The sequence below is a fragment of the Pseudorasbora parva genome, chromosome 8, assembly GCF_024679245.1.
Source record: "Pseudorasbora parva isolate DD20220531a chromosome 8, ASM2467924v1, whole genome shotgun sequence".
Lineage (NCBI taxonomy): Eukaryota > Metazoa > Chordata > Actinopteri > Cypriniformes > Gobionidae > Pseudorasbora > Pseudorasbora parva.
The window spans coordinates 38,494,047-38,507,753 of record NC_090179.1 but is presented as its reverse complement, the minus strand read 5'-3'; the positions used below and the strand labels follow the sequence as shown (position 1 = coordinate 38,507,753).

Sequence of the window (13,707 nt, the reverse complement as noted above, 5' to 3'; positions counted from 1 at the left end):
AAAAGATGAATCAAAGACTCCTTTTTTACACTTAAAGTAAACAGTAAGCATTTTGCAGAAAGATGGGGGCATGACTGAGATATAAATAAAATGATTTTGTTATAAAACCACTTCCTGTTAAATTTGTACCAAAATTCAAACGGTAGATGTCGCACTCTATACTAAAGCGTGACTGAGCGCCTCATCATGCGGATCATGTACACATGAGCCGATATTCACTTCTTTTCCAGTTACAGAACGAAATATGAATGTCAGAAGGTAGTCTATAATATGATGGCTACAATACAACTTATAGAAGAGCACTGTATCTCATAGGACACCCCGGATGTCTCGTATTTCTCTCTTGGTTAAAACATGAATAGACCTATTCATCATAATCCTGTGATAAAGCTGACAAAATAATAATAATAATTATATTGCAATAATTTTAAAATGTTTTCAAATGATTTGCGATCATTTTGACATTTTAACCGAACAATCGTACGGTTTACAAATCATAAACTGACATGATTGTGACCGCGTCTCGCACCAATAGTGTCAACCACCTGACTGTGGATGAAACTTGCGATTTGAACTATGATGAACATTAATATTTCTTTATGAATTTTAGCAAGCAGTTGTGTTAGAAGGAAAACATGGTCTCTAAACTGAGTCTTAAACAATGCACGCGCTTGTCAACATGATAAATAATCCTAACCTGGCTGGTTGTGAACGCCGCCGTGTTCAATGAGATGACACGCGAGGTGAGGGGGAACAAAAGCAACGAGGCGGGAGGCGCGCGAGCACAGCACAGAGAAGGCAAAACAAGCAAAGTGGAGGAATCAGAATTAATAATAAACAACATATTGATATATACGATATGTCCAAATCCATATAGAGTTTAAAAAATATATATCGCCCACCCCTAAGAAAACACTTTCCTGGCTAACACGACATTTTTTCGGGTTTCCGTGTTTTCACTGTTAGACACTAGGGGGTGCTATTACGCATCTCCTGAATGAGTATGTAATCTCCAGATCAAAACACAGGCGAAGAATATGCAACAACAAAAAATAAGCGGCCGTATAGAAGCAGATGCATAATAAAATAACGTGATCATCAACATTAAACCGCATATAAATCAAAACGGCCTAATGTTACAGAATGAAATGTGGACCAAGAACGAGCTACAGGACTGCAAGCATTAGGGGTGTTGATAGACTCGATCTACTCCATCTGTGTTTGATCACCACTCCGAATCCGATCTGGATGTAGTCTTTGACAAAAATGTGATTTTTCTCAGCTTTTCGTTCAAATTTGTTAATGAAACTTACCCATATTCAAGTTTTGATAAAAAAATGAATGCATGCCACTGGAAAAAAAATGTGTTTAGAAGCAGAGGGTCTATTTTTTCTTTTGATGTATTGCATGTTCTGATATTTATACAACAAAATATTGTATGGAATAATAAAATGAAATGATCAAAAACCCTGGCGGTGGCTGGAAACATTTTTTAAAAACCGCTGGTAGGGAAAGATATATATTATATATATATATATACACTGTAAAACCTAACAGTGAAATTCACTAAATGAAATAAGTTCATTTTACTTAATGTTACCAAAAAAGTTAATTCAACTTAACAAATATGTGTGATGTTAACTCAAAAATGTATTATTGTAAGCAAACCTCAATCTAAATAAGTTACTAAAACTTTTTAACTCTAATGGTTTAAGTTACAGATATTTATTTAATCTAGTATTTTACATCTATGGCCAATTAAATAACTACATTTACATTTTACATTTATGCATTTGGCAGACGCTTTTATCCAAAGCGACTTACATTGTATTCAAGGTACACATTTTACATTTTTGTCAAGTCTTGCTTTCCCTGGGAATCGAACCCATGACCTTGGCGTTGCTAGCGCCATGCTCTACTCATTGAGCTACAGGAAAGACTAAAAGCTGATAAAATAAATAAATAAACAATAGTATATACATTAATCTACCTCATATTAAGCCTACAGTCTTACATTAAGCTCTTTTAAAGTCATTACATTTAGTCATGTCAAAGTATCATCCCAGTGAGTTTCCGAGGTAACAAAAACCGCACCATTTTCCCTCCTTCAGTCCAGTCACAGCAGGACGGCTCGCGCTACAGTCAAGAAAAACAAAAGGTAAGCGTTTCAAACTTATTTATTCATATTTCGCTCATGTTTGAACGTTTTCAGTGTTATTTTCGTAACTCTTTTATGTTTATCCGAAGATTAACCAGCTCAGTAATGTTGTGTGTAAAGTTAGCCAGCAAACAATCTAACATTAGGAGCAAATGCGCTATTGCACCAGTGTTATCAACGGTAATGTACACGTTTGGAGTTAATTATGCTGTTTTACACTGCAGTTTGTCAGCGGGGAATTAAAAAATATATGTTTGTGCTTTCTCACAGTCGGACAGATAAACGCTGGCTTTTGAGACAGTTGGCCATCTTTCCATGTCTCTCGTCTCGTGCCACAGTGACGTTAACTAACTTACGTTAAAGCAAAAGGTAACGTTAATGCAAACTCACGCATTCCTTATATTACAACCGTTTTAAATGTATTGTTAATCGAATTCGAGTTTCCTCTATCATATGTGATGCTAGTTAATTTGACTAAAGCAGCTGAAGCTCCGGGGTGAACAAAGTGACTTGAGGAGCATTTTAGATCCTGTTTTGCTAACGTTAGATAAAATTTTAAACTGTTATTTGTTTCTCATGACGTTTTTTCATTTGAAACTCACACTAACACATTGTTGCCATGCTTTTAAATCTTTTCAGAGCAAAGACGAAGGTGCAATGGCAGCAACGTGGCTACAATTCTATGAGTAAGTAAGTTAGAATTAACATTGAACAAATCAATGGAATTTTGTAACGTTACTGTGCAAAATGCAAATGATAACGTTATGAACAGTTACATAATGTTCATACAAATATAAGTTTGTTCTTCAATTTAAATTTTTGAATGAATTGCTATTTTTGCAAACGTAATTATGACCATAAATGTCTTTTAGCACAACTTGTAAGTCTTCTGAAGCAATATGATTTTTTTAAAAGGCTTAAAGTCCAAAGTCCAGTCTGTCTATCATTCAAAGTCATGTTGTATTGCTTCAGGAGAATACTGGTCAAGTCTTGAAAGTTGTTGTTATAGTCGGCTTTCCTAATATAAACAGAAACATTTCGTGTGTTATATTTTCACTGGCAGTTATCCTGAAGTTGCCTTGGGTTTGTAAAGGTGTAAGGTAATTGGCAATGCTAGATTTGCAGTGGTTGAAAGAAGTCTTGTCATGAATCATAAAAAAAACTACGATCCTGGCAGGTCTGTTACTATTTAAAAGGAAGAGTCAGGAGATGTTTTCAAGACACAAGGTAGGACACATGTCAAAACTACATTACATTTATTTAGCAACATGTTAACCTTTCAGCTGCCACCAGCATAAATGCATGGTGTGGTTACAGTAACTGATAGTTGATCATTCAAGTTGTCTTAAATGTATAGTCCACTTGCCAATACAAATTCAGTCATGATTCATAAATTACCAACCCTCATATTGTTCCAAACACATAAGAATTTTATTAATCTGTCCATTGAAAATCTAGTCTTCAAAACGTTTAATTTAGGCTTTCATTAGCATATACATTGAGCACAGCAAAAGCTTATTTGACACATAATTAACCAATCTCAGCTCAAGCTTAAAGGAATCGTTCACCCTGATTTACTCCCCCCCCTCAAGTTCTCCTTGGTGTAAATGACATTCTTCTTTCAGACGAATACAATCAGAGTTATATTAATACGTGTCCTGGCTCGTCCAAGCTTTATAATGGCAGTGAATGGCAGCCCAAAATTTGTAGCCCAAAAAAGTGCATCCATCCATTTTAAAAGTGCTCCGGGGGAATAATAAAGGCCTTCTGAATTAAATCGATGGGTTTGTGTAAGAAAAATATCCTCTCGTGATTCAAAACGCTTGTGCAATGCCCGACATCATCGTCACATCATTTATGTTTTTTACGCTGCGTCCGCCGTCAACGCCGTGGCTGTTATGCTTTTTTACGCTATATCCGACGTCATCGTTGCGCCGGAAACTAGTTATTTTCTTATTTTATAACGAGTTAAATATGGATTTTTTTCTTATATAAACCCATCGATTCACTTCGGAAGTACTTTATTAACCCTCCAGAGTCATGTGGATTACTTTTATAATGAATAGATGCACTTTTTTGGCTTCAAATTTTGGACAGCCATTTACTGCCATTATAATGCTTGGATTAACCAGGACATTTATTAATACCGCTCTGATTATATTAATCTGAAAGAAGAACGTAATTTACACCAAGGATGTCTTGCCATTATCCATTTAAAATTTGTTAATCAAATCTGTCTTGTTTCACCTTGTCTACACCGGATGTGAGCAGCGCGACAGGACAAAAGAGCCCCTTATAGTCCGTTATGTTGTCTACACTGGATGCGGCGTGATGTGAGCGACAAATCTTTGACAGTAAACTGTTGCCTCTTTCTATTTATGACATACTGACATGAAAAACAAATGTTTTGCAATGTGTGCATTATCGCTTGAATTCAATTCAATTCAATTAAATTCGTCATTCAATTCAAGGTCTAGAACATTCGGCTGATACACCCCTGAAAATGTTTTTCCCCCAATTAAACCTTGCTGACAAACAACTTAACATCTTTACAAAATTGAACTACAGGGTTTTAAATAAGCACACGCCCAATTAAATCAACAATAATCCGTTCCTTATAACAACGTTTTTTTTATTTATGAAAATTGAAATATGGTGTCTGCCCTGACAAGGGTTATTTTTATATGTGGTGACATACAAACTTTTTTTCCAATGCATATAGAAAAAAGGAGCTTGACCAGGTGCAGAAGCCAACAGTCACCATCCTTACTGTCGAGGAGGAAGAGGGAACGTTACCTTTAAACCCACTGGATGCTTTGATTGTCTTTAAAGATGAGGTGGTGATGTCTGCCAAGTCTTCGGTCAGTGCAATACACTTAGAGTACATTAAAGATCATACAGTGCTTTTGCTTTTTGAGGAAACGTACCTTTTTACATAATTTTTTTTATTTTATATGTTTGGTTATTTAAATGTTATGACTTTTTTAAACATGTTTGTGCTGTTTTATTTGGTGAAAAAGTCTAATATTTTTTGTCTAGTTATATTTGTGAACATATGGCATACTGTATTTATGATGTAAATTTTATATTTCAATAAATTACTTAAAAATACCCTCCTGTTCTGTCTTCATTTTGTACCAATGTTAGCTTGTGCTTAGTCTTATGTAACTTAATCACTTTGAGTTTGATGAACTTAAACCATTTGCCGCAATCTGTTTCCTAAAACCATTTAAGTAACCATGTAGTTGTTAAGACTTAGTTAGATTTGTTACCTGAATTCAAACTGAATTAATAAAATTAACTTAAAATCTTTAAGTTCAGTTTACTCTTAATAATTGATCAACACAACACTAAAATATAAGTTTTAACACTTAAACAACACTAAAATATGAGTTAATTTAACTCAATGTATATGAGTTTTCAGTACTCATACTTAATGGTTTTAAAACTTAATTGGTTTGAAGCAATCGGTTTCCTCAAATGGTTTGAGTTACCGTAACTTGTTGGGTTTTACAGTGTGTATATATATATATATATATATATATATATATATATATATATATATATATATATATATATATATATATATATATATATATAATAAATATTATGCTTATGGAAGTAAGAAGTAAAAAGTAAAAATACTTCACTTTAAATATAAGCACAATGTAAAAGCTTAGTAAAGATCTGTTATATTTCCAAAGCAGTGTATATGTAAATACTTGCCAATGCCAATATGTCTTTATTGTATATCCAAACATGCGAAAAGTGAGCATAAACATGGATGTTGATGAAATCAGTCTGTTTAATCACTTTCCGGTCTCTACTACATAAATAAAAGCTACAAAAGGTGCAATGTAAATTCAGTGTTGATAATACAATCCAACATATGCAATACTGATAACATAATGCTGTGAGGAGTTGTTCCATATGCATCCATATATCCATTTTTGGCCTGACACAGAAACCAACTTGGCACTTACACGGACCTATCAATATTAATCGCTGATCCACGGCAGCTCCAATTCCCCTGACCCGACCCCTCATGCCCACAGATAAACGCGCAGGATCCAGGGTCAGTTCTGTCATCCGTAGCTGTCCACAGGCCCTAAAGACCAGACTGCATATCAGATAAAACACTGTGACTGTTTCAGATGACTAGCAGGTCCCTCGAGTTCTCCTCAACGTCAGTGGATTACCCGCCATGTCTGCTTGAAAGCAAGTTCTGCTCGAATGGTAATCCGAGGTTAAGACGGTTACACCAATAAACTTCTTACATGCTTGCTCTGCATGCGGCGAAGTTAGGCCCGGGAAGAAACACAAGAGAACGGCTCTTCCGAGAGAAAACCAGACATGTCTTAGTTCAGCCTGATGATCACAGAAAAGTCCTGAGTATAGATGATTCCTCTGAAAGGCTGACACCATCAGGCTCCTACTCGCCGTGCATGACGATTTTACGAAAGAGGAGAATGTGCGGCATCTGTTAAAGGTGCCACTATCGGTGCTTCCATTTAGCCATTTATTTTGTGTTATAAATGGCAATCATCTCTAAATGTCACCCCCTAAAGCTACTGAGCGTTTCGGCAAGACTTTATGGCTTAATTGATTTTTTTTGATAGTAGAGTGTGCACCCAATCCCTTTCTCACTCTTTGCTAGCTCATCAAAAATGTATTACATTTCTATATAGCACCAATTACCCGCCATTGATTTATTTGCTGGGATTCCTAGTCCCGATCTTTCCTTTGCATGTTAATAAACATGGATTGGTTCATAAAGTATTTTAAAGCACTCAAGAAAACCTCATTGATCAGAAAAAAAAACGCTTTTGGAAAATTGATAATGACATTTATGGAAAAAAAAAAATCTGTTGTATATCAAAATATATATATCAAAATACAGTAAAAACAGTATTGTAACAATTTTTAATACATGTTTTGTTTTCTATTTGAATATATTTTCAAATGTACTTTATTCCTGTGAGGCAAAGTTGAATTTTCAGCATCATTACTCCCATGGGTGTCAGAAGCAAAAGAAAATGTGTGTGGGTCCCCCCGAAATTTTACTGGAGTAGATGCAAATTACTTTGTGCAAATAGTCCCCATATTTTACTAAACGTCTGGTTGGGCCAGACAAAATGACAAACGTCACCAAAGCATTTACATTGACAATAATGTAGGGTTATGGCAGAAAGTTGACGCAAATCGACACACGGTTCGAATCCGCCTTTTGCCGAACTCGCTCTACTCCCTTTTCCTATCACATATCAGGTCAGATAGGCACTTGTTTTCAATAAAAATGAAGAAAACATTTGAAAAGTGGAAATAAAACGTTTAACGCGCGTTTAATAATAAAATGTTCATTATTGGTTAGGGGTAGGTAAACAGACGTGCTGAATTAGGGACAATAAAAGTGAGTAGGTTCAATATCATTGGTCTTAAAAAGAACGCACGCCCATGATTACTGCAGTCTTTAGTGTCACATGATCCTTCAGAAAACATTCTGATTTGCTGCTCAAAAAACATTTCTGATGAATCATCAGGGCGGGCTTTAGACGATGATGGACAGATGATCAACAGTAACGTAATCATCACGTCATCAAAGGGGCTTGGATTATATTTGTTCGAATCCTAAACGGAGAGCTTGTTTGTATATGCATTCACCTTCACAATTTCTCTCAGAAATGATAATCATGTTGGGTAAGTACTCTGTGTATCATTAAATTATTTTATTTTTTTACAACACCGGCAAAGATCGTGTATATCAGCCTGATTTCAGCGCGCATGCAGACAGGATTGCCAAGTTTTTACTAGCCCTAAACAATAGCTTCTCGGGGGGTTCTCCGGGGGTAAAATGTGTGTTATTTTGGCAAGGTTGCTGCTAAAATTCGCACTCATGGGTCAAAAATCACATAATAGTCGCTTCAACCCACGGACATAGAAAACAACCCGCGGAAAAAACACGGACTTGGCAACACAGTGCAGTTGAGCTCTGTTGACATTTGACAATGCGTCCCTTCGTTGCTCTGATTGGTTGTTGGTGTATCCAATTGAGGTCTTTCCTGGTTCGGTTGAAACACGCCCCATAATCACAGCCCAATGGAGCAGATTCAGACTCATATTCTGACTAGAATTGAGTATGACCACGTCAGGCTAGCATTTTTGACCATTTTCTGAAGAATTTTTTGTTGTATGAATATCTGAACATGCAATATGTCAAAAGAAATAACAGGGCCTCTGCTTTAAAAAAAAAAAAAAAAAAACATTTTTCAAAAAACTATTATTCAGTTTATTCTAGCTTCATGCATTCTTTTTTTTATCAACACATATAGGCAAGTTTGAGCAAAAAGCTGAGAAAATCATGCTTTTGTAAAAGACCATGTCTGGATCCGATTCAGAATAATAATAGATGAAGTACATAGTCTATCCACACCCCTAATTCTTCACAGTTCTATAGCTGGTCCTGTGTCCACATTTCATTCAGTAGCATTTATATGATTTATATGATGTTTAATGTTGGTGATCGCATTGTTTTACATATGCATATGATAACGTGATATCGCTTGTTTCTGCATCGTCTTTGCATTTTTATCAGGAAATTCAGTAACTCTTTCAGGAGATGTCATAGCTCCCCCTACTGTATAACACTGAAAACACTGAAAATTTGGTCCATGGGATTTCTCCTTGTCCTGAGCTTTCATTCACATGTTAAAAATGTTGGACAATTGATAATGACAACTGACAACAACATTTAAGGAGCAAAAAACAAACAAACAAAAAAACACAATAAGTCAATATGTCTCGCATTTCAAGGATGTGTTGACTTCATTTTTGTGGAAGGCCGAGGATATTTGTAATCGTAATCAGAGGCACGGACATGCCAAGATCCTGATAAGATTTTCACTCCACAATGAATCTCTACGGTGAAAGATCAGACGAGTGACAGAAAAGGATTTGACAAGCACAACCTGACAAGTGACAATGACGGCGAGCCACCGCAAGGCCACCGAGTCCACTATCTGCGTCGAGATCTTATTAGGACGGCCCGCCCGCCTCCGCACGAGCCCCTGCACTTTACCCTCTTCCCGCTGTGTTTTTTAGCTCGCGTACAGTAACATGCATCAGCAGCATACTTCGTCTCTCTCTCTCACACACACACATACATACACGTGAATGCACACGCACAGCAGGACACAGGAAAAATGTAAAAAAAGGGTGAGATGGAGTGAGAACCCCGCAGCTCAGATGGGTTACTGTACCTTGGAAAGCGTTGATGGTGGTAGTGGTGGGTGGGGGGGTTGTGGTGAGAACATCTAGATGGAGAAAATGAAAACACACATAAGAGGTATTAAATGAAGGAGAGAAGTCACTAAAGCATTCATGGAAAGATAGCATGTTAGTATGATAGAGATATCTGAAAGAAAGAGAAACCTCTCTTTACCAAGACCCATTTTACACCTGACTTTTTGGTAATTAAATCTCAATTGGACACAAATCTTTAATTAATCTGATTTTTTGTCTTGTTTTTCATCTGTGTAAGCTGTGGCAAACAGATCAATATCTGTCATTTTGATGGAATGATTTGTATGACATGCTGTTCTTTTATCAGGTCTTGTGATCTGCTCAGTTTAATGAACAATATCCTGTTTTTTACAAATCCTAGCAGGGGGAATTCAAAACTTTATTGTCTCCCATTTTCCTCACTCCTAAGCCTTATTAGCATCAATTTGGCTGTGAGAATGTTTCAAAAGCAGAGAAATGCAATAGAGCGCAACAGTGCCTGCCCACTTGTTAAGCCATCTTAGTTCCGGAAATATTTTTTCCATTCATTTTTTTTCCCATGGGGATTTCTTTTCTTTTTTTAAATCTTCATCAAAGAATTTAAAGACATGAACCAAACCAACCAGCGTCAAGATTTTATGACATTTTCGACTTACATATATTAAGAAATATATATATAATTGAAAATTAGACAAAAAATGGGAAGGTAACAAGACTGTGTAATTAATGGCCTTAATAAAGGGAATAAACTACAAGGTGTCATTGTTCCATATATATATTAGGGATGCACCGAAATGAAATTCTTGGCCGAAGCCGAAACCGAATAATAATGAAATGCTTGGCCGAAGGCCGAATACCGAACGCGGTGTTTCGCATTTTTTCCATTTATTTGGCCATTTTTTTACCATTACAATAATTAAATAGAAAAAATTGGCTTTTTACTATTTTGTGTTGCTTTTCAGAGAAATAAATCCAAAAAACTAAAATACACTCTGTATGTCTACAACATCAAATGTGCATTGAATAGTGCAAAAAAGGTGGATGAACCCACAACAAATAAATAACTGTCCTAGACATAAGCCTACTTAGCCTACTTCTTCAGGAAAAGTGGCAGGTTCTTATTTATAAAAAGTAGCTTCTCTGCTCTCTCACATGAAAGTCGGTTCCTCTTCTCATCGATGACATGAGATGCAGCACTAAACAGTGCTTCCACACTGCTGACATGTTTGCTGCATAAAGCGCCCGCCTCTCACTCTACGTGGGTTACTATTTGATCACGTCATTGTTCGGCAAAAATTATTCGGCCTTTTTACTTATTGGGCCGAATACCGAAAGTGCTTTTTTTGGCTTATTCGGCCGAATAATTTCGGTTGCCGAACATTCGGTGCATCCCTAATATATATATATATGAAATATTCATGTAAATAAACGACAAGTAAAATGATTTAATATCAACTATGTAAAAAGAAAAAAAGTCTCCAATTGAATTTTTCAGTTGGCCAAATTGAATTTCTGTGAATTGATGCAATTTAATTCACAGAAATACAACTACAATTTTTTGATGTGATCAGTTACTAGAACATTTTCAATTGGGGCCTGATATATATATATTTTTTTAAAGTGAATGTTGGAAACCACTTAATATTTTTATAGCCTATGATACTTCAGGATTCTCTGATGAATAGAAAGTTCAAAAGAATAAAATTTATTTGACAGAGATTGTTTTTGTATCTATTTAAAAGTGTTAACTGTCACATATATAAGCAATTTTAAACAGGATATAGGCCGTGTCCGTGCGTCATCATCTATCAATGACATCATGTGTGTTACTCTTTTTGTTTAAATCTGGTTTTCTTGATTTATCACGAGTACCATGTTTTACCACTAATATCGATCTAGCTCACTGCAGTGTGAACAAGCGTCTCGTAGTAGCCGCTGAGCGAACGCTCAGAGTAGCATTATAACAAAACTCAACACACTCAGATGTATGTAATAAGATAAAACATCGCCGTGTTACCTCACACACACATGCGCAGAAGAAGCAGAAGTGCTCGTCTGTGGCATAATAAAAGCTCAGTAAAAATTACATATTGTGCCTTTAATTCCTTAAAAGTCTTACTGACACAAAACATTTGAAATGTTTATCAGCTATAAAAATATAAGAGAAAATGAACAGTCAAAATAAATGTTTTAAACTACCTGTTAGAACATTTGGTACATGATTGAACATGTTTGGGTTGTGCAACCAATGATCACACTTGAAATGCATTGAAAGAAGAATAGAACATCACCACCAAAGAATATCTAAATAATATCCGGGTGAAAAGGGACTGTAAGAGAGACAATAGCACGTAAATGTCCTTGATTGAAATGAAAATGGCCTGTCATTTTGCTTTTACATGAAATTGCATGTCTTGACAGTGGAGCATTGTCCTGCAAAACACTGTTATTGAAATAGCTAAAGGCAAATTGACTATGCAAGAAAAATGTAAAGAAAATGACTTGAATTGAAATGACGGGCTTATTTCCTGTAACAATAAAATATGATGGCTTAAGTAATATAGAATTAGACGTCCAAGCATTGGTACTGTATAAAACCTGCTTTTGAATGGGCATGACACTGGCCGACACAAGCCATGTGATTAAACAAAACACATTTTGCCAAAGGCTTTGTTCAGACAGGCAGAAAAATCCGATGTTTTGGCATATCTGACTCAAATCCGTTTAGTTGTTTTGTTTGTAGACATGACAGTGAAAAACAACCCACACGAAATCCGATGTTTACAAAGTGACCCAAACCACATCCAATCCGATTAAAATCACTTTTTTTTGTTGTTTTTTGGAATGCATTCGATCATCATTTTTCGTCATTCGAGACGCGCGTGTGTAACGTCACACATAGCGCAGCTGTTTCCAGATAAATCAGCGGTTTTGGATGCTGTATATGCATGAACGTGCCTCGCCGAGATGCCGTGATGGACGTGAGCAGAGGCAACATTTCCAGTTTGGCATCCTCTCTTAATGCGCTGACAGCTGCTCTCAGATGCTGTATGAGAAAGTCTCGCGGCATCTTGCTGACGTTTAGATCATTGCTGCGGCAACTGATGCAGATGCACCAGATATTTATTGCACAGCCCAAACAAACGGATGACATTTCATTCCTTGCAAAGTGACAGCATGGACGGTCAAGCTCTAAAGTTTGCACCTGAAAAGAAAGATTTATGTGCGGCATGACCCAAAGCACCCTACAAGAAGCCCTCGACGTGACTCAAATCTTTCAGGCAGATTTCCTATCATGCGGCGAGTATGAAAATGGGAGGAAGAGAAAATTACATTACGAGAATCATTTATTAATAAACACACAGTCATATTGGATACAGCCTTCGCACAATCAGCGGAATAATGGGCCGCTGGCAAATGCGTCCGAGCTATTGTGCTGTGGCTGTGCGATGTGACTATCATTCCACTTTTTAGCACAGCTACTCAGGCGCCTTGCTGGGGAACAGTCGCAGCAGGCAAAATTGGCTGGCTGTCTCCATCACTTTATTGTCTGTGCTCCATCAAAAGATCTCAGTAGGAGCCCAAACACTTCCCAACTAATGATAAAACATCAAGGACAGGATAATGTCTCTGAATGTAGATGCTGGGAGACGCACGGCCTGATGAAAATATTTCAGGGATTGCGCGCGCCATGACCGATCACAGACGGGTTTTGGAAATGTCATAGTCCCGTGGCTGAAATTGTGCATGCAGGGGATACGGCCAACACAAAGGTCTGAATAGGATGTGGCATGCATAATAGTCAAGCAAACAAGAATTTTCCATGGGCAATTTGCAGGCTGGGTGACTCCTGGCTCAACGTTATGAGCAGCGAGATGCGAATGCGTTTGGACGTGCAATATTTCCATTTGTATGTGAAGGACAGAAATATGAAATTCCAATCACGCGGTGAGAAAATGGACGATACGAGTACTTATCGCGAGCGGGATTGCCCTGACAACACTTTGCGAGACGTGTCCTCATAAAACCCACTGGCTCTTTTCCATAGTCTCTTAGCAATGCTGAATGTGTTGAATCTCTGGGTAATGGTCCAGATTTGAGCTGAGCCGGCATGAGTCAGGCAGACCTGCCTTTCTTTTGTGTTATTTATGCTGAAAGGAACACACCAAGATCCCGCTGCAATTATTGTGATTCTTTTGATGACAATAACCTTTATTGATTGCATAAACAGGAACTGATGCATTTTTACATCAATACGTTCTCGGTGTGAC

General features: G+C 36.9%; 1 protein-coding gene and 1 long non-coding RNA gene across 4 annotated transcripts in view; one reads left to right on the top strand and one right to left on the bottom strand.

Annotated features, from left to right (window-relative positions):
- cadm1b (cell adhesion molecule 1b) overlaps nt 1–13,707 on the bottom strand; it is a 255,542-nt gene that overhangs the window by 42,683 nt on the left and 199,152 nt on the right. For 2 of the 3 annotated variants that reach the window (XM_067451163.1, XM_067451164.1), the window contains one exon: nt 9,415–9,468. The exons of the other annotated variant lie outside the window; for it this stretch is intronic. In XM_067451163.1, the coding sequence (XP_067307264.1) occupies nt 9,415–9,468 (54 nt within the window). The remainder of the gene's footprint in view (nt 1–9,414; nt 9,469–13,707) is intronic. 3 annotated transcript variants of the gene reach the window in all.
- LOC137084748 (uncharacterized) lies at nt 1,609–3,385 on the top strand. Its single transcript, XR_010906791.1, has 2 exons — nt 1,609–2,527; nt 2,798–3,385. It is a non-coding gene; the product is annotated as an uncharacterized lncRNA (long non-coding RNA).